At 47.0% G+C, this 19,803-nt stretch overlaps 3 protein-coding genes across 5 annotated transcripts; all 3 read left to right on the top strand.

Moving 5' to 3' along the window:
• Positions 1–104: 104 nt before the first annotated feature.
• LOC118124465 (zinc finger protein 721-like) lies at positions 105–10,381 on the top strand. Its single transcript, XM_047344232.1, has 6 exons — positions 105–426; positions 871–2,491; positions 4,603–4,621; positions 4,867–5,302; positions 6,005–7,533; positions 9,721–10,381. The coding sequence occupies exons 1-5, from the start codon at positions 162–164 to the stop codon at positions 7,513–7,515; spliced, it is 3,852 nt and encodes a 1,283-aa protein (XP_047200188.1). The 5' UTR covers positions 105–161; the 3' UTR covers positions 7,516–7,533; positions 9,721–10,381.
• Positions 10,382–10,794: 413 nt separating this feature from the next.
• On the top strand, positions 10,795–14,153 carry LOC118125103 (oocyte zinc finger protein XlCOF6). Its single transcript, XM_035183476.2, has 2 exons — positions 10,795–11,197; positions 11,986–14,153. The coding sequence occupies exons 1-2, from the start codon at positions 10,897–10,899 to the stop codon at positions 14,103–14,105; spliced, it is 2,421 nt and encodes an 806-aa protein (XP_035039367.2). The 5' UTR covers positions 10,795–10,896; the 3' UTR covers positions 14,106–14,153.
• An 817-nt stretch (positions 14,154–14,970) lies between these two features.
• Positions 14,971–17,158, top strand: LOC118124474 (zinc finger protein OZF). Of its 3 annotated transcripts, none has more exons than XM_035182325.2 (3): positions 14,971–15,314; positions 15,611–15,889; positions 16,066–17,158. In XM_035182325.2, exons 1-3 carry the CDS (start codon positions 15,116–15,118, stop codon positions 17,028–17,030), a joined length of 1,443 nt encoding a protein of 480 aa, XP_035038216.1. In that variant the 5' UTR covers positions 14,971–15,115; the 3' UTR covers positions 17,031–17,158. The 3 variants fall into 3 exon arrangements, with proteins under 3 accessions (XP_035038216.1, XP_035038215.1, XP_035038214.1); XM_035182324.2 differs by having other exon boundaries at positions 15,587–15,889; positions 16,090–17,158; XM_035182323.2 differs by having other exon boundaries at positions 15,587–15,889.
• The last annotated feature ends 2,645 nt before the right edge of the window (positions 17,159–19,803 follow it).

Below are 19,803 nucleotides of genomic sequence, written 5' to 3'. Positions count from 1 at the left end.
GATGAAATGGATCAATAATCTGCTTCAGTTCACCGCCTCACTGCTGCGTCATGAGATGACGTAGCTTGTGCGCAGCCTTAACGTCATCACGCACAGACGCGAGGTTGGGGATCCCGGAAGCGTCTTCGTATTGTTTACATTCGCGTCTTTGTTCCGACAAAATGTCAAAGAAACGGTCGAAAAGCTCCGAGATCCGGAGCCTGAGGACCGTGATCGAGCAGCAGCTGGCGGCGGCCGTGGATCACATCCTCCGGCTGCTGAGGGAGCGAGGACCCGCCGACCCGGAGCGGCTGAAGCAGCTGGTGACGGAGCGGATCAGTGCGGCCGTGGAGGAGATCTGCACCGCGTTCAGAGCCTCCAGGACCGGCAGAGACCCACAGGGACCCGGGGTCAGTCCGGAGCCCGGACCCGCAGCAGAATGGACAGGTTCGAGTCCGGAGACAGACACAGGACACGAAGTGTCCATTTATAATATATAAAGACCATCAGTGACTGTATATAAAGATGATCAGTGACTGTATATAAAGATGATCAGTGACTGTATATAAAGATGATCAGTGACTGTATATAAAGATGATCAGTGACTGTATATAAAGACCATCAGTGACTGTATATAAAGATGATCAGTGACTGTATATAAAGATGATCAGTGACTGTATATAAAGACGATGATCAGTGACTGTATATAAAGATGATCAGTGACTGTATATAAAGATGATCAGTGACTGTATATAAAGATGATCAGTGACTGTATATAAAGATGATCAGTGACTGTATATAAAGATGATCAGTGACTGTATATAAAGATGATCAGTGAGGATTTACACCTTCTCAGATGAGACTGAACTGATTTCAGTGTTTTCTCTGCAGAGTTGTGTCTGTCGCTCGGTGTCCAGAGTCTCTCTGATGAAAAACAAGGAGTGAAGGAGCCTCTGCCCAGCACATCGTCAAGACCTGAGACCGTCTCCGGACCTGAACACCCACCGGTCTCACAAGAGGACCTGGCTGGTGAAGAGGAGGAAGATGATGAAGAGACGATATGTCACTGCTGCAGAGTGTGTGGGAAGTCCTTCGATAGGAAAGGCTTTTTGATGAAACACGTGGAGAAACACTTGAAGGAGTCTGAATGTCTCTGCGGTCTCTGCGGAGAGCTTTTGGAGTCCAGTCACGGTCTAAAGCTTCACCTTCAAACTCACCGCGATAGCAGCCGGACCTGCGACGTCTGCGGAAAGAAGTTCCCATCGATCAGAGCTCAGGAGACACACCTGAGGCTGCACACAGGAGAGAAACCGTTCAGCTGCCACATCTGTGGAAAAGGCTTCAACCAGAAGGGCAACATGGTGACGCACATGAGGATCCACACGGCAGAGAAGCCATTCAGGTGCACCGTGTGCCGTAAAGAGTTCAGCCATGCCGCCTCTCTAGAGCGACACATGAAGGCCCATGATGGACAGATGCCATTCAGCTGCAATATTTGCAGGAAAGCATTTGATAAGAGCACTGAGTTGAGGCGTCACATCCGGAGTCATAAGTCCGATGAGCCGTCTGCCATTAGGAGCAGACGCAGGAAACCCAGTCTGACTCCCTCCCACTGTTGCAATGTCTGTGGGAACGCCTTTCAAAATAAAGGTAACTTTGTGCAGCATGCTGAGACTCATTTAAACAGTCCTGAATGTCGCTGTGGGGTCTGTGGGGAGCAGTCGGAGTCTTCAGAGTGTCTGCAGATCCACATCCAGAGCCACCGAGAAACCAGCAATATCTGCGACATTTGCGGCATCAGCTTCAGGGACATGGAGATCCACATGAGGACGCACACCGGCCAAAAACCCTTCCAGTGCAAAGACTGCGGTAAGGACTTTCCCAGGAAAGGTTCTCTGGAGCGACACATGAAGTTGCACGCCGGTGAGAGGCCTTTCATTTGCGAGTTCTGTGGGAAGACTTTCATTGAAAACACCGTTTTGAAGAGACACATCAAGAGCCACACGGGCGGGAAGCCACGGATTTATTCCTGCGACGTCTGCGGCAAGAAGTTCACTATGAGCCAACATCTAGATGTGCACAAGAGGATCCACACCGGGGAGAAACCATATACCTGCAGGGTCTGCGGAAAGAACTTCCGTCAGATCGGCAACCTGGACTCCCACATGAGGATTCATACGGGTGAAAAGCCGTTCATCTGCAGCCTCTGTGGGAAGAGGTTTCGCCAGAAGATCTCGCTGGAAACGCACGAGAGGTTCCACAAGAAGGAGAAACCATTCAGCTGTCACCTCTGCAGCAAAGGCTTCGTCCAGAAGATTGACCTGAAGAGACACATGCTGACACATACTGGGGAGAAACCCTACAGCTGCAGCGTCTGCGGTAAGAGCTACCAGGAGAAGCGCTCTGTCGACACGCACATGAAGGTTCACACCGGAGAACGGGCCATCAAAGATTCACCTGTGACTCAGAGCCTGAAACGACAGGAAGGAGTTCATGACGACTTTATCCAGCTGTGATGAGCCTGAAGGCAACGCCAGTAGCATCACATCAGTCACTGGGAGCGGCCTTGGCGCAGGGGGTGAGTGGGCGTCCCCTAACCAGAAGGTTGGCAGTTGGATTGTTCCCATTCTGCACAAAGTGTTCTTGGGCAAGATACTGAACCCAAATTGAGAAGGTTCTGCACATAAATGCAATGTGAATGTGAAACGGTTCTGTAAAGTGCTTTGAGTGTATAAATACAGACCATTTACCATTTACTCATCTATAAACGTCTTCTTCCACTAAATTAGTCTCAGAAGCAGCTGAATTTACTCTGAATTAACATTTTCTGAAGAAACTTTGGTTCCTGGTCTGTTTCACAGCAAGAACCAGGGAACAGAATTAGTGTCAGAATCCTGGTGCTGGTCGTTGTCAGGGCTGCAGTTTTGAACATGTGACTGGAAAACCTCCACGTGATCCTGATCATGGAGCTCAATGGTTTTCATGGTTCTTCAGAATCTCCAGTTTAGTTCCTGTGGTTCTGTAAATCTAATTTCTACTGCGAGATCAATCAATCAATCAAATACTAATTTTATGTGTATGGCCAATGTTCATCCCAACTTGTCTCATAGATCTTATCAAGGTGCATCATCCTCGGTTCTTAAAGGGCCCATATTGTGTAAAATACATTTCTGGGTTTTTTCTATCCGTAATGACTTGAAGGGGCCCGTAGGGGGCCTCAAAGTATGAAAACAGTCACTCTGCGGTCTTTTTCACTCGGTCCATTCTAAGAAATATGTTATTGAAACGTCGCGTTTCGTACCCCCCCCCCCATATGATGCCACTGATATCATCTTAGGGGACCAATACCTCAAGTTAAGTCCCAGAAAGGTGTAAAATATGGGGCCTTTAACTCAACAAGAGTCAAACTACTAAAACCTTTAACAGGTAAAGAAGGTAGAAACCTCAGAGACACATGTGAGGATCCGTCTCCCAGGATGGATCCTCAGAGACACATGTGAGGATCCGTCTCCCAGGACGGACACAAGTGAACAGATGTCCCGTGGAACAGAGAACATCAGAGAGATCAGAGTATTTATAGCTTTGATTAGAATAAACACTTTGTAGCTGAAGGTCAATGAACTGATGGATTATTGTCAGTAATGGTCGAGTATCTGAGGAGACGTATTATATATCAAGCAGTCTTGATGTGATCATAGTCCACGGTCAGGATCCACCACGATCAGGATCCACCATCAGCTGCCACCTCGATCGTGGTCCACCACCACTATCAGATGCCAACACGATACAGGATCCGCCTTTATGATCACGATCCACCATCATAATCCACGTTGTGGCCGCGGCCCTGGATCTGGATCTGTGGACGATGAGGCAAAGGGACCCCGGGGAAGAAGTCAAGTCAGTAACGTGTTGATGAGACATGACTTTCTTTAATGTGATAAAGAGGGAAGAGAAGCTCCATGTGTCATGTTTGTTGGTCACATGTTAAATCATGAACTTTATGAGCTTTAATTAATGTTGAATATACAGAGTTTCACTGCAAATGTATTTTCACAGTCAGTGTGGATGGAAATGAAAGGTTTACATTATTTCCACCTTTCAGGTGAAGTTAAAGGTTCGACTGAAGATGAACTGATGAATATTACGTTCCTAAGAAACAGCGTTTCAAAAACACCGACTAAAATCACAGAATGTCAATAAAGATGGATGAAATGACAGCTCCCAAAAGTGAAGCCAAGTTATCTTGATCACGCCCTGGTGTCTGGCTGCAGTATAGGCCATGAACCCTGCCTCCTCCATGTTAGCAGATGGGACATGGACCAAACTCAAATATCAAAGTAGACGTTAAATAAATGTTTGTAAAGATGGTTTCTGTCATTTCAGGTCGTTCTTATCTCACTGATGTGTTTCTGATCAGTTTGGTTTTAGTTTGTTATTTGATAATAGCTTGAATCTATAAAACGCCTTTCAAGAGACCCGAGGACGCTTTACATGTGTCGGTGGGGACAAAAGAGAAAAGAAAGTAATTAGACATAAACAGCAGTAAAGGCAGAGAGGAGCGTGACCTGAGGACAGAGGCTCAGTTTGTAGTGAGCAGGTACTTGAGGACTTTCTTGGATCCAGAGATACAGCGTTCCAGAGGGTGGGATATAGAAACGGACTGAGACGTCATGATTGACAGGTGACACACAATGGAAGGAAGTGGCGACGTGTCGTCCATTCTTATAAACAGTGATGGAGTATTTCTACTTTACTGTCTTGGTACTTTAACTTCAGTAAATGATCTGAATTCTTCTTCCACCACTGGTTAGGTATATTTTGTTGCTTATACTTTAGTACTTGTGTAACATGTACTCTTGACAGAGTATTTCTACTGTGCAGTATTAGTACTTTCGTTTCCTCGTCGTCCTCCAGTCCAGCAGGGGTCGCTGTGGGCTCTGCACTCGGTGTCTCTGTTTACCTGCCGCTGGCTCTCTTTGTCCGCTCCGAGACTCAAAGTGCGCAGAAAGGAGGACAATGTGCGCAGAAAGGAGGACAATGTGCGCCGTGCAGCTGCTGCGGGTGTCGGTACGTGAGCGGATCAGCGCGGCCGCTGAAGACTTCCTGCTGCAGCTGGAGAAAGGAGAAGAAACGGCTCGAGTCCCGGCGCTGAGAGCGCTGCTCACCGAGCGGCTAGCGGCGGCGGCGGAGGAGATCGTCGCGGTGTTTGAGGAAACCGTGGCGGAGTACGAACACAGAGTGGAGCGGTCCGAGCGGGAGGTCTGCCGCCAGAGGAGGCTGCTCGATGCCGTGATGAAGCCCGAAGTCCGGCTGCACAGAGCAGGTCAGTCCCTGGAGGAGCCGGGAAGCTAAAGCTCCGGTTCACACTTCACTGATGATTCACTTTAGTTCGTCACGTTAAAATGTGACCTCACTTCCTGCTCTGTATGCAAATCACCACCTACGTCATGTTGTTCGTGAAGATCGAAGGATTTAACTGAGTTTGCAGGTCTGTGTGTAAAATACACACACACACACACTCATGTACACACACACACACACACACACACACACTCTCATGTACACACACACACACACACACATGTACACGCACGCACACACACTCATGTACACACACACACACACACACACACTCATGTACACACACACACACACACACACACACTGTACACACACACACACACACACACTCATGTACACGCACGCACACACACTCATGACACACACTCATGTACACGCACGCACACACTCGCACGTACACACACACACACACACATTTTCGTCAGAGGTCTGTTTATTTGCATATTAGAGAAGAAAGTGAAATCATGGGATCACAGGACACACGTGTCTTTGATGTCAGCTGTGAAGTGTTGAAAATAAATGTTCTGCTTCCTCTGATGTTAGGTTTTCTGAGGATGATATTAACAACGGATAATGTGGCACGAAAATAAATTACAAGTTCATTAAACCTGGGACGTGAGCAGACACAAGGACAAATGTCCGTGTTGATCTTCTGTCTCCTCAGAGCTGCTGCCGTCAGTGAACCTGGAGCAGACGGACCTTCAGCCTCCAGACCCTGCAGACCTGAACCAGCCTCAGCCTGAACTCACTGACAGTGATGGTTCCTGCCCGTCCTCGCCATCCCCTCGCTCCTCCTCGCCCGCTTACAAGCCCCCCGAGTCTCCGAGCAGCTCAGTCGTCCACAGCGACAGCGATCCAGACAGCGACTGGGCCCAACAGCATCAGACTCTCAGATCCCAGAGTAAAAAAAAAAGAGGCAGACCGCCGCTTGGCGTCAAAAACAAGCGGAAACGGTCGACTCCATCCCAGTCGTTCAACTGTCTGGTTTGTGGACGAGCTCTGCTGGGGAAAGGCTTCCTGCTCAAACACGTTTTGCAGGTCTGCGCCAAAGACAGAGAACACCGCTGCGGCTACTGTGGCGAGCGTTTAGACTCGGCCAGCGCGCTGAAATCTCACCTGCAAACACACCAAGACACATGTAAAACCTGCCCCTACTGTGGGAAGAGCTTTCAGTCCATTCTGGCACAGGAGCTGCATGTGCGACTCCACACCGGAGAGAAACCGTACAGCTGCAACGCCTGTGGCAAGATGTTCAGCCAAAAGGGAAACTTGACGTCACACCTGCGCGTCCACGCAGCAGAGAAACCTTTCCAGTGTCAAGAGTGTGGCCGAGCCTTCTGTCACTTGACATCTTTAGACCGACACATGCAGCAGCACAAGGACAAGGTGGTGCACAGCTGCAGCGTCTGCGCTCAGGAGTTCAGGAAGCCCCACGGCCTACAACGGCACATGATGACTCATCATAAAGATGCCGCCCACAAACCAAAGAGATTCCGCAGCTCTGTTCCCTCCTACATCTGCAAAGTTTGCGGTGACACCTTTGGCAGGAAGTCCTTCTTAGTGAAACATGTGGAGACTCACCTGCAGGACCCAGACTGCTGCTGCGGACTCTGTGGTCAGCAGTATGAGTCCGCTGCCAGCCTCGCCGATCACTTTAACTCCCACCGCGATGTCAGTAACACCTGCGACATCTGCGGGAAGTGCTTCACGGCTCACGCGGCGCTGCTGATGCACATGAGGATTCACACTGGAGAAAAACCGTATGCCTGCCACTTATGCAGGAAGTCTTTCAATCAGAGCGGCAACCTGAAGATGCACCTGAAGATACACACCGGTGAGCGGGCGTTCTCCTGCAGCACCTGCGGGAAGGGCTTCACCCAGAAACAGACTCTGGACACTCACGTCCGCTTCCACAACAAAGAGAGACGCTTCCTGTGTCAGGTCTGTGGGAAAGGCTTCATGCAGGACGTGGACCTGAAGAGACACCTGCTGATCCACACCGGAGAGAAGCCGTACACCTGCAGGGTCTGTGGGAAGAGTTTCCAGGCCAAACGGTCACTCAACGGACACCTCAAAGTCCACACAGCAGGGGGCGCTGAGACTGGACTGGAGCCGGACCAGGACTCAGAGCAGCAGAGGACGAACAGCTTCTACTCAGGATTCCTCCAGCTGTAGAGTCCAGACTTCACTCAGGTTTTTCATTTATAACTCTGCTCCCTGTCAGGGCTAGATCTCCAATCTGGGTAGCGACCGAAACGTGTCGTTTTAGAACTCACAGTAAACTGAGCAGCGATTATCGAACATCAAACATTTGCTGCTTTTAGTTCCTGACAATTTGTCTCTAATCTCAAAGTTTACTCCTTCCGTCTTTTCAGTAACATTTTATACGATTAAAGGTTCAGTTGAGAGAATGTTCTCTCTCTCTCTCTCTCTGTCTCTCTCTCTCTCTCTCTCTCTCTCTCTCTCTCTCTCTCTCTCTCTCTCTCTCTCTCTCTCTCTCTCTCTCTCTCTCTCTCTCTCTCTCTCTCTGTCTCTCTCTCTCTCTCTCTCTCTCTCTCTCTGTCTCTCTCTCTCTGTCTCTCTCTCTGTCTCTCTCTCTGTCTCTCTCTCTCTCTCTCTCTCTCTGTCTCTCTCTCTGTCTCTCTCTCTGTCTCTCTCTCTGTCTCTCTCTCTCTGTCTCTCTCTCTGTCTCTGTCTCTCTCTTCTCTCTGTCTCTCTCTCTGTCTCTGTCTCTCTGTCTCTGTCTCTCTCTCTCTCTCTCTCTCTCTCTCTCTCTCTGTCTCTCTCTCTCTGTCTCTGTCTCTCTGTCTCTGTCTCTCTCTCTCTCTCTCTCTCTTCTCTCTCTCTCTCTCTCTCTCTCTCTCTGTCTCTCTCTCTCTCTCTCTCTCTGTCTCTCTCTCTCTCTCTGTCTCTCTCTGTCTCTGTCTCTCTCTCTCTCTCTCTGTCTCTCTCTCTCTCTGTCTCTGTCTCTGTCTCTCTCTCTCTCTCTCTCTCTCTCTCTCTCTCTCTCTCTCTCTCTCTCTCTCTCTCTCTCTCTCTCTCTCTCTCTCTCTCTCTCTCTCTCTCTCTCTCTCTCATGTCTTCTAATGCTCTCATATTTTGAACTCTGTCAGGAAGTGTTACAATTTTAATATACTATACTAAACTTGATTAGAAGAAGCAAAAGAATAAAAACTCTAAATCAAAAAGCCACGAGGAGTGAATCTTACTCAGGGAATAAATCTATTGTCCAGGCAGGCGTCCCGTTCTTTGTGGTTTATTTATACCAGCTGTCTCTCCCCCTCCCCCATTCAATTTGACTTTCAATTGGTGCAAGAACCCTGATTAATGTATATGAACATCTTTATGTTATGAAGTGATGATTACTGTGACTGTATGTGGCTCAGGTTAAATTCTTTGAAAACAAACATCTTTGAAAAACATCTTCATGTATTCTGTAGTTTGACAGAACTGAAAAACAACACAAATCAATACATGTAGGAAGACACAACACTTAGCTTTAAATAAAGTGAAGTCTTTCATACGTCACTGTTTTACTTGTGGGACTTTACAGCAGGAAAATGTTACTAAAGTGACAGAACAGCACATCTACTGTTAAGGAGCAATGACCAAGAGATTTCCAGGAGAAGAGAATTGCAGTTTTATCTCTGAGAGCTTAATAAACAGTATTTCGAAGACGTGGCATCAGACCGATAGATACTCGCTGATGCCCGATCTGGTATTTTCTGCAGCATCTGAGCAATTTGTGACGCTGGGATCGGTTCATCTCTACATCAAATAACTGATTAATGACCAAACTGATCAGAAACACTTTATTTTGTTTGGTCCATGTCACATCTGTTAACGTGGAGAAGGGGTTTATGACATATACTGCAGGCAGCCACCAGGGGGCTCACTTCGGGAGCTGTCACGTAGTTTTAATTACAGTCTGTGGATAAATAAACATGAAAATAATTATTTGATGCAACTCGAACTGCAAACGACTGATATTGAAACTTTATTTTCAACTTTCTCAAAGGTTTGAATGTCTGTTGAGTTCAGTAACTTTTATAATCACAGACGAAGACGCAGAAATATATTCTAACATTTACAGACAACAACCTGTAAAGGTTGTAACCTGAATCCGTAAATGGATGTCAATTATTTTTTCTCCATATCAGGAACCAGGAGAGCGATTGTTACGATTATTTTCTTTATTGATGAATCAGATTCGTCTTTTGATTCCAGTCTGTGATGTGTTGGACCTCAGAGACGAACCGGCTGTAAATCAAACGTCTCAGGAGCTGTGACTTTGTTTGCTTTTCACTTTTTATCCTGAGAATTGACGGATTATCAAACTATTTGCTGATAAAGTTCCTGTTGTTGGATGTGTGTTTGCAGCTTTAGGCTCCAGTGTCTCTGTGATGTCGTACAGACGGTTTCTCCTTCAGACAACTGACTGGAACTTCCACAGCAGGACGGACGTCTTCATCGGGGGCAGAACACGTCACCACACATGGACCAGAAGTGATTGTTGTCCCTAACACAGTGTTTGAAATATTTTCCTTCAGTTCTCAGATACATGGGGACGTGTTCAGTGTCTGTGGTGACGGAACCTATGATGTTCTTCTCAGAGGACAGAGGTCTCTCCTCAGATTAAAGTGCAGGAAACCGCCCTGGTTCTTCTTCTGTCTGGACTCGACACAGAACCACGTGTTTCTGGAGATCTGGTCTAAGAACTGATCGAAACCAACAGCAGGATTTTACAATCAGTTTGATTTGTCGCTGAAACCACGACATCGACCGTGAGTAACATGAATGTGAAGCCGATGAAACAAACGGACGACTTCAAATGTTTAAAAAATCATAAACTGAGTCTAGGATTGTCTCTGGTTCCAGATACTACATTACCCACAAGCCTCAGCTGCTTCTGGACAAGAAATGGTAATCCTGTTGCCGTGGTTACAGAGTTTAATGGTTGTAATGTTTGTGTCCATGTGTTTTATTTGGTTTCCGTGTTATTAGTTTTTTTAAACTTTTTTGATTAAAGCTGTGAATTTTATTCTTTGTTGGTTTTTTATTTAAATTTATTTCACACTGACACAAATATAATCCTGTTTTTATTGAAATATAAAGTTTTTACCCCAAAATAAAACAACATTTACACAGAAGTTACTGTGACGAAGTATCAGGATCATTTAGAAGAAAAAGAGTAAAGTTGTAATTTAAAGGGAGTCATAATATAAGAATAAAGAAAAAGGTTTTGATATTTTTACTTTCTGCTTTAAACTCGTGAAATTAAGAATTGTTTTGTTAGTATTATAAACGTATTCTCAAAATCTCAATTGTTTCCCCCTAATTACCCAGAAAGTGGTCATAAGGTCCATTGTACCCTAACCCTAACCCCAGAGGTCAAAGTACAGGAACGACTACAACTGATGAAACTACAGGAGGAACCTGGCGGCCGGATGTGCAGTTGTCCTCTTGTCCACCAGGGGTCCGCGAGGCCCCGGTGACCCGGAACAGCTCCGGGTTGTTTTCCTTCCTGTTGGCCGGTGAACGCTGCTCGGCCCCGGGATGCCTCTCAGCGGAGCCCCGGCGGGCCCCGGGCCCCGGGCCCTGACGGAGCGTGTGTCGGAGCAGCTGCAGCGGGTGGGGGAGGTGTTGGGGCTGTTGCAGAAGCGCAGGGGCGGCTGCAGGGGGTCGGGGGGCCTGCTCCACCGGCTGCGGCTGCTCCTCACCGAGCGGCTGGCGGCGGCCGCGGGGCGGGTCGCGGGGCTGTTGGAGCGGGAGCTGGAGGAGTGTCGGCGGCAGCTGGAGCGACAGAGCCGCCTGCTGGAGGCGCTGCTGAGCCCGGTGGTCCGACTGAACCGGGTCGGTGAGTCCCCCCCCCACCTACCTTCTGTTGGCCGGCGCCATGTTGGAGCCGCAACGCCGCACTGACTGTTGCTAGGTAACCAGAGGTTAGCCAATCAGATGTCAGAGACAACAACACGCGGAGGATAAAAGACCTCAGCTTCATTAATAACGTTTTTCTGTTAAATAACTGTGGACTGTGAATAAAGATGGACGACATGAAGGCTCCTAAAGTGAAGCCAAATCATCTCTATCACCCCCTGGTGTCTGGCTGCAGTACAGGTCATAAACCTCCTCCTCCTCCATGTTAGTTAATGGGACACGGAACAAGCTAACAAATCCAAGTAGACGTTAAATAAATGTTTGTAAGATGTTTCTGTCATTTCAGGCCGTTCTTATCTCACTGACTGTAATGATGTCATCACCACAAGATGGCAGCGTTCATATCCCAGATATTCTGGCTTCATTTTTAGAGAAGTGGTCCATCTTTATTTACAGTCCCTGATTGTCGTCTCAGTGTGGCGCCAGGTGGAGGGTTAGGGGGTGTAACCCACCTCTGCTTTACACTTTAATGTTTAATGTTAACACCGGATGTTGAGGATGGTCAGATTTTCTTGAATGTGACAACAACTAATAAACACCACAGATAAACGTTTACTGGTTGATTCAGTTAAGTTTACAGATTGTGAATAAAATGAAAAAGTGAAGGTGCTGGAAGGAGTTGAAACATGAAGTGATCAGATGTCGGAGGTCGAAGTGAGGATGACACCGGCCCAACTGAGTCATCTTTTATTTTTATTTTCCTTTCAGACGCCATCATTTCATCCACTCTCAGGTCGACCGACACCAACGAAAACCAGACCTTCCTGTCAGAGGTCGACACCGGCCACCTCCCCACTGCCCCGTCAAGCTCCGCCTCCTCTGACGTCTCTGCACCTGAAAGCGACAACGACTGGAAGACCAGCGACAAATCCTCCTCTAATGACGACACAAACAAGATGGAGGGCGATGGAGGCCAACGGTCCTGCAGCAGGAGACAGTGGATGGCGCCATTAGACTGGCCGGCGACTCACAGTTGTGTCGTCTGTAGAGAAAGTTTCCAGCACAAAGGAAATCTGGTGAAACACGTAGAATCTCATGCAGACAATCCCGAGCTTCTCTGTGGAGCCTGTGGAGAATGTTTCGAGTCCTCAGACAGTTTGTTGGATCATATCAGATCTCACAGAGAATTAGGCACCGGGACATGTCAGATCTGTGGCAAAACATTTCAAAACATGGAGACGCACATGAGGAGTCACACAGGAGTCAAACCATTCAGCTGCGAAATCTGCAGCAAGAGCTTCCCCCGACCCGGGGCGCTGAGGAGGCACAAAAAGATCCACAGCCGGAGGACCCCCGACACCCAAAACCACATGATTCAGAAGCATCTGACGAGCCACGAAACGGACAGAGATCAGAGTGAGGACAGTCAGACTGAGACTCTGAAACCACAGAGAGTCAAAAGACACACCTCAGGACCGAAGTCCTCTCAGTCGTCCTCGCTCTGCTGCAGAGTCTGTGGTGATTCCTTCCACAGCCAAGGGTTCTTGAGGAAACACGCGGAGATGCACTGCAGGGAGTCTCAGGGTGTCTGTGGCGTCTGCGGACAGCAGGCGGACTCACCTGACAGTCTGCTGACCCACTTACAGTCTCACAGAGAGACTAGTGGGACCTGCAGCGTCTGTGGAAAGATTTTCCAGAACATGGAGACGCACATGCGAAGCCACACAGGGATCAAACCCTACAGCTGCAGCATCTGTAACAAGCGCTTCCCTCGACCTGGAGCCCTGAGGCGCCACAAAAAGATTCACACCGGGGAGCGACCTTACCACTGCCAGCACTGTGGGAAGACCTTCACCGAGAGCAGCGCCTTAAAGACTCACAGCAGGAGTCACTCAGGGGAAACCCTCGATGACAAGAACCCTGAGCCTCCAGCGGACTCCCAGAACCTGGAGTCTGAGATGACTGTCCAAGAAAGTGCTAAGACGGCGCCTCCATCGTCTCACTGCTGTAAAGTCTGCTGTGAATCCTTTCAGAATAAAGACAGTTTGAGGAAACACGCAACGAGTCACTCAGCAGAGTCTGTCTGTGGCGTCTGTGGTGAAAGTGTCCCGCCATCAGAGGCGCTGATAGACCATCTGCAGACTCACAGAGACGCAGGTAAAATTTGTCACATCTGCGGTAAAACCTACCAGAACATCGAGACCCACATGCGGAGTCACACCGGTGTCAAACCGTACCGCTGCAGCATCTGTGGTAAATCCTTCCCACGGCCCGGTGCTCTGCGGCGCCACAAGAGGATCCACAGTGGGGAGAGGCCGTACATCTGCGAGTTCTGTGGGAAGACGTTCATCGATAACAGCGCTCTGACGATGCACATCAGGAAACACACCGGGGACAAACCGGCGCAACGTGTCTCATGCGAGACCTGCGGTAAGAGCCTGGCATCCGTTCAGGTCCTGGAGGTTCACAAGAGGATCCACACAGGCGAGAAACCGTTCCAGTGCCGCGTCTGTGGGAAAGCCTTCAGGCAGGTGGGAGGGCTGAATGCCCACATGCTGACCCACACCGGGGAGAAGCCGTTCAGGTGCATCCTCTGCAACAAGAGCTTCAGCACCAAAGGATACCTGGAAACCCACATCCGCTTCCACAGGAAGGAGCGAGTGTTCAGCTGCCACCTGTGCTGGAAGTCCTTCGTCACCAAGAACGACCTAAAGAAGCACCTGTTGACCCACACTGGAGAGAAACCCTTCAGCTGCAGGGTCTGTGGGAAGAGCTACCAGGAGAAACGCTCCAGAGACGTGCACATGAAGGTCCACCTGGACGTCCAGATCAGCAAAGAGCCAATCAGGAGGGAGGACGGCCCGCAGCCAGAGTTCATGCAGCTGTAGTGTTCACACAGACTGACGGGTTATTGAATAAAACTTTTTATAAAATAACTTCCAGAATCACAAACCAAGTGAATTGATATTTTACCGTTTTACAAAATAATTACATTAATTTATTTATTTTACTTTCAGATTTAAAAAAATTAATTTTCTTCAATGTTTGCAGGTCCTGACATCTTTTTAGAGTGATTCACACGCTCCATGAAACAAATTTGTTCTCAAAGAAAAGTTTCTTCCTCTGCATCAGTTTACGTCCTCTCCTCAGACTCTGCTCCAAACAGAGAGGTTCAAAGACCTCCACAGATCAAAGACCTCCACAGATCGTACAGAGGTAGAGTCTGGACCCATCTGTCAGTGAACACAAGCTGTTATCAGAACTGATTTAACATTGAGTATTAAATATATTCACACAGGTACGAGAAATCCAGACTCCCCCTCCGCTTACGGGCTGATGGAACATCCCGCCTGAGACCATACTTCAATAAGGATTTGTTTTTTATTTTAAGACCCTTTTGAGGCCTTTGATGTGGTGTAAATACATAAGGGTTATTATTGTTGAGGATCCTTTGATCCTCAGGGGTCTGAGATGTAAATATAAACATGTCTCTGGATCTTTGATGACCCCCGGCCCCGGAAGTGCCCCCTGACGCCCCCTGGTGGACGAGTTCGAAGCCACACTACCTGTGAACTCACTTGTCAGTTATGACTGGTGTGTAACAGCGGAAGTTCCCTGAATTGAAACATCTAAACTTTCAGAATAAAACTACGGTGCATTATTTTGAGACTCGGTTAAAATTAGACTATTTATTATTTTGTACAAATGTATTATTTGATGAGAAATGACGAGCGTCAGAAACTTCAGGCAGATGTTTTGAACTCAAACATCTGTAGTAAAATAACCGCGGCTCTTATGTTGAAGACTTCCGGTCCGCCTCGTCCTCTCAGTGTCTGTCGGTGTTCGAACCCTCGGCTGCTCCGGGTCCCGGTGTCGGATCGTGTCTGTCGGTGCCGACATGTTGAGGCTCGACGCGCTGCGGCTGCTCGTGGATCAGCGGCTCTCCGCGGTCACCGACGACATTTTCCGCTGTTTGTCCAGAACGATCAGCGAATACGAACACGACGTGTTCCGGTTGAAGCAGGAGATCGAGAGACAGAGGAAGCTGCTGGAGACCGCAGGACGACCGGGGGACACACCGGGGGACACACCGGCAGGTCGGTGGACAGACTTCTGCTCTTTGTTGCTTTCATAAAGAAAATGTCCGTCGACTGTGACCTGCGGGTTTAACCACCAGGGGTCACTGCTGCGGTTCATTTAAAGAGTTCTACTGTATAAACACGTGATTTAATCGGAAATATCTTTTATTTGTCGATATTATTTAAATTAAATCTACTCGCCCATCAGAGAAAACACAAAATGAGTGGCAACCACACACCGTTCACACAGTGTGACATTATAAACTGTAACAGCTGCTTTTATCCTCCAGGTGTTCTGCTGGTTTCCGCCACAGAAGAAGAGCAGCCGATGAGGAGGCGGAGCTTCGATTTGCACATTAAACAGGAGGGCGGGGCCTCAGGACCTGAAGACCGCAACATCAAGTTCATATCAAGTCCTAATTGGCTTAGGGAGAGACCTGAAACAGACCTGAGTCATCTCTCCAATCAGATTCAGTCATACCGGGAGGAGGCGGGGCCTCAACCTACTGAAGATCATCCTGAGGCATTCACTGTCAAACAGGAAGTGGATGAGGGTCACGTGACGCTGGAGGAGTTCCACTCTCAGCAGGAAGGTTGGTAGTTTCCTGTGGAGGTTACCATAGTAACCAGGGTTTTAAAGTTTGTTGTTTTCCAATTCATGAGATAAAAGATAAAATTATATTTTTTTGTTTTTTACAGTTCATTAAATGTTGGATGTCTGATTTCTTCTTCGTGTTTTTTTTTGAGCATGTTTGCTTTTATCCTCCAGGTTTTCTGCTCATTTCCACCACAGAGGAAGAGCAGCAGCCGAGGGGGCGGAGTTTCAGTCTGCACATCAAACAGGAGGGGGGTGGAGCTTCAGGTTCTGAGGAGTTCACATCGAGTCCTGATTGGCTGATGGGAAGCAACGATGACAAGGGAAGTTCTTTGTCCACTCAGATCTCGTCCCACATAGAGAAGGAGTTTCTCTGGAGCCCGTCAGACCTCATGAGACCAGAACCTGGGTGTCTACCTCCACAGCATCATGGGGACTCTGCTGTCCAATCGCCTACTGAAGACAGCGGAGACGCTCTGTCTGAACCGGGTCTCCAGACACCTGAGACATCTGTAGAACAGAAGCTGCTGGTCTGCGGCAGCTGTGGTCGAGAGTTCAGCTCAAGACGAACTTTGAGGAAACACATAAGACAAAACACAGCTCAGGACCAGGACCAGATGTCCTGCAGCCTCCGCAGACAGAGGGCGCCCTTCCAGAGTCCTGCCAAGTCCTTTAGCTGCAGGGTCTGTGGAAACTCCTTCTACACACGGGGGATTCTGGTGCGGCACGCTGAAAACCACTGCAAGGAACCCGAGAACCGGTGTGGGGCCTGTGGGGACTGTCTGGATTCGACGGAGAACCTCAGAGACCACCTGCGGTCCCACAAAGAGCTGGGCAGCACCTGCGACGTGTGTGGGAAGAAGTGCAGCTCCATCAGGAGGATGGAGATCCACAAACGGGTCCACACCGGAGAGAAGCCGTACCGCTGCAGGTTCTGCAGCCGAGACTTCAGCAGGAAGGAGAGTCTGGAGAGACACCTGAAGATCCACACCGGGGACAGACCGCACCGATGTGGACTCTGCAGGAGGACGTTCACCAGGAGGGAGTACCTGGTCCACCACCTGAAGACCGGTCACTCAGAGAGAGCAGGTCCATCTGCAGGGACAGAGTGGACAGAGCAGATCAGTCTGATGCTGTGAAACTGGACAGAAAACGTGATGTAGACCTGTGATGTAGAAACTAGAAATTCACTGACTAATGTTAAAGGACTTAATGTTTGTAACTGTTAAAGTCGATCATCTGAAAAGTAAATGGCTTTGATAATAAATTCATTTGATTCATTTACAGGAACAGATTTTTCTGTGGGTTAACTTCATGTCGGTAAATTACACCCGTCTGTTTTTCTAAAGAGACATAACGTAGAACATCATTCAGTAGAGTTCATAACTGAACCAAATCACACACACTCATAAATGTCTGTCCTTCAAACATGTCTGATTTTCAAACCACATTCTTCAGATGCTGATTCTGGAGTTTTAGCAAAATCCTGCTAACAAACAAACCAACTCAATGAAAACAGGAGGTAAATAGGTCATTGTACAAATACACAAGTAGAACGGAACCTTTTAAAAATGTATGTAAAAGTAACCGGGCAGTTTTTACAGTTGGTTTAGCAGGAACATCTCACCTGTCAATCACCTGCAGGAAGCAGCAGTGTATTGTGGAACATGAAGAAGAAACATCCACAGTATGAAGCTCAATCTGAACTTTGAACGTCTGGAGTCCAATGTTCTTACAGTGTAGGTGATGTCACATGATTCAGTTTCATCTCCGTGACAACAGAGTTTTCTCTAATATAGAAAATATTAAAACTTTTAGTTGAAAACATTCAAACTTGACGTTTTTCATAATCGAGGCGACTTCCTGTCTCCACATTAGCAGCTGGTTGATTCGTTCCAGTTTGAACCATAGACTGCTCCCAAAAGCTACTCGACCGCCCCCTGGTGGCTGTCACTGGCAGCGTTTCATTTGTGGATGGTGGGAGGAAGTAGAGATGCGTCTTTATTTACAGTCTGACGGGTTTCAATTAACCACTAAAAAGAGGGCGGGGCCTATCAGTGACATCACTACTGGACAGTTTGGTGCGTTCAAGTGAAGAGAAGCACTCAAGAGGGTTTTCATTAACGTGAGTGTGTGTGTGTGTGGGGGGGGGGTGGAGGTGTGGGGGGAGAGGGTGGAGGTGTGTGGGGGGAGGGTGGAGCGTGTTTGGTGTGTGTGTGTGTGTGTGTGGGGTTGGAATGTGTATTGTGTGTGTGTGTGTGTGTGCGTGTGTGTGTGGTGATCATTTCCAGGAAGAGCTACAAAGAGTGTTTGTGTTACAAAGTGATTTCCTGGTCAACCGGGTGTATCCTGTTAAAACACACACACACACTCAGTGGTCCATTGTGTGTTGTCCATTTACTTTATGAACACTCACACGAATTCTGACATCACGTAACAGTGGTGACATCAGAATGTTGATAAACGTTCTTTTCATATCAGAATCAAAATATTCACAGTTCAACAAAGTCTTTCAATCAATAAACGATTGTTTATGTCGTAGTTCTGACGCTTGTCTTGTTTCATAATAAATAAACATTCAGTCGTATTTCCTTGTTTCCTCTTATCGGTGATTCATGTTCATGACCACAGCTCTGCTGTCATCATTCTGTATAATCTTTATATACAGTCACTGATCCTCTTTATATACAGTCACTGATGGTCTTTATATACAGTCACTGATCCTCTTTATATACAGTCACTGATCCTCTTTATATACAGTCACTGATCTTTATATTTATATACAGTCACTGATCATCTTTATATACAGTCACTGATCCTCTTTATATACAGTCACTGATCATCTTTATATACAGTCACTGATCCCTTTATATACAGTCACTGATCCCTTTATATACAGTCACTGATCATCTTTATATACAGTCACTGATCCTCTTTATATACAGTCACTGATCATCTTTATATACAGTCACTGATGGTCTTTATATACAGTCACTGATGGTCTTTATATACAGTGACTGATCATCTTTATATACAGTCACTGATCATCTTTATATACAGTCACTGATCCTCTTATATACAGTCACTGATCATCTTTATATACAGTCACTGATCCTCTTTATATACAGTCACTGATGGTCTTTATATACAGTCACTGATGCACAAGTCACTGATCATCTTTATACAGTCACTGATCTCTTATATACAGTCACTGATCATCTTTTGTCAGATCTCTTTATATACAGTCACTGATGGTCTTTTATACAGTCACTGATGGTTATATTCTGATCATCTTTATATACAGTCACTGATCATCTTTATATACAGTCACTGATCATCTTTATATACAGTCACTGATCCTCTTTATATACAGTCACTGATCATCTTTATATACAGTCACTGATCCTCTTTATATACAGTCACTGATCCTCTTTATATACAGTCACTGATCCTCTTTATATACAGTCACTGATCTCTTTATATACAGTCACTGATCATCTTTATATACAGTCACTGATCATCTTTATATACAGTCACTGATCCTCTTATATACAGTCACTGATCATCTTTATATACAGTCACTGATCATCTCTTACAGTCACTGTCTCTTTATATACAGTCACTGATCCTCTTATACAGTCACTGATGATCTTTATATACAGTCACTGATCTTCTTTATATACAGTCACTGATCATCTTTATATACAGTCAGTGATCATCTTTATATACAGTCACTGATCATCTTTATATACAGTCACTGATCATCTTTATATACAGTCATCTGTGTATGGAACTATAACCATGTGTGTAAACATATTATTAAGTGAAGCCTCCACCAGGTGGCGCCATAAATAGAGCTAGTCTAAGTTGTTATATGAATTAAACTCAAAGTGATTAATTTACATGCGCGTG

Source organism: Hippoglossus stenolepis, chromosome 17 (assembly GCF_022539355.2).
Source record: "Hippoglossus stenolepis isolate QCI-W04-F060 chromosome 17, HSTE1.2, whole genome shotgun sequence".
NCBI classification, from domain to species: domain Eukaryota; kingdom Metazoa; phylum Chordata; class Actinopteri; order Pleuronectiformes; family Pleuronectidae; genus Hippoglossus; species Hippoglossus stenolepis.
This window is presented reverse-complemented; position numbering and strand designations above follow the sequence as displayed.

Coding starts and splice junctions, on each gene's coding strand:
- LOC118124465 (XM_047344232.1), top strand. CDS start 162: ATGTCAAAGAAACGGTCGAAAAGCTCCGAGATCCGGAGCCTGAGGACC. Junction 427..870: donor ACCCGCAGCAGAATGGACAG/GTTCGAGTCCGG, acceptor TTTTCTCTGCAG/AGTTGTGTCTGTCGCTCGGT. Junction 5,303..6,004: donor AGTCCGGCTGCACAGAGCAG/GTCAGTCCCTGG, acceptor CTGTCTCCTCAG/AGCTGCTGCCGTCAGTGAAC.
- LOC118125103 (XM_035183476.2), top strand. CDS start 10,897: ATGCCTCTCAGCGGAGCCCCGGCGGGCCCCGGGCCCCGGGCCCTGACG. Junction 11,198..11,985: donor GGTCCGACTGAACCGGGTCG/GTGAGTCCCCCC, acceptor TTTTCCTTTCAG/ACGCCATCATTTCATCCACT.
- LOC118124474 (XM_035182323.2), top strand. CDS start 15,116: ATGTTGAGGCTCGACGCGCTGCGGCTGCTCGTGGATCAGCGGCTCTCC. Junction 15,315..15,586: donor ACCGGGGGACACACCGGCAG/GTCGGTGGACAG, acceptor TTTATCCTCCAG/GTGTTCTGCTGGTTTCCGCC. Junction 15,890..16,065: donor GTTCCACTCTCAGCAGGAAG/GTTGGTAGTTTC, acceptor TTTATCCTCCAG/GTTTTCTGCTCATTTCCACC.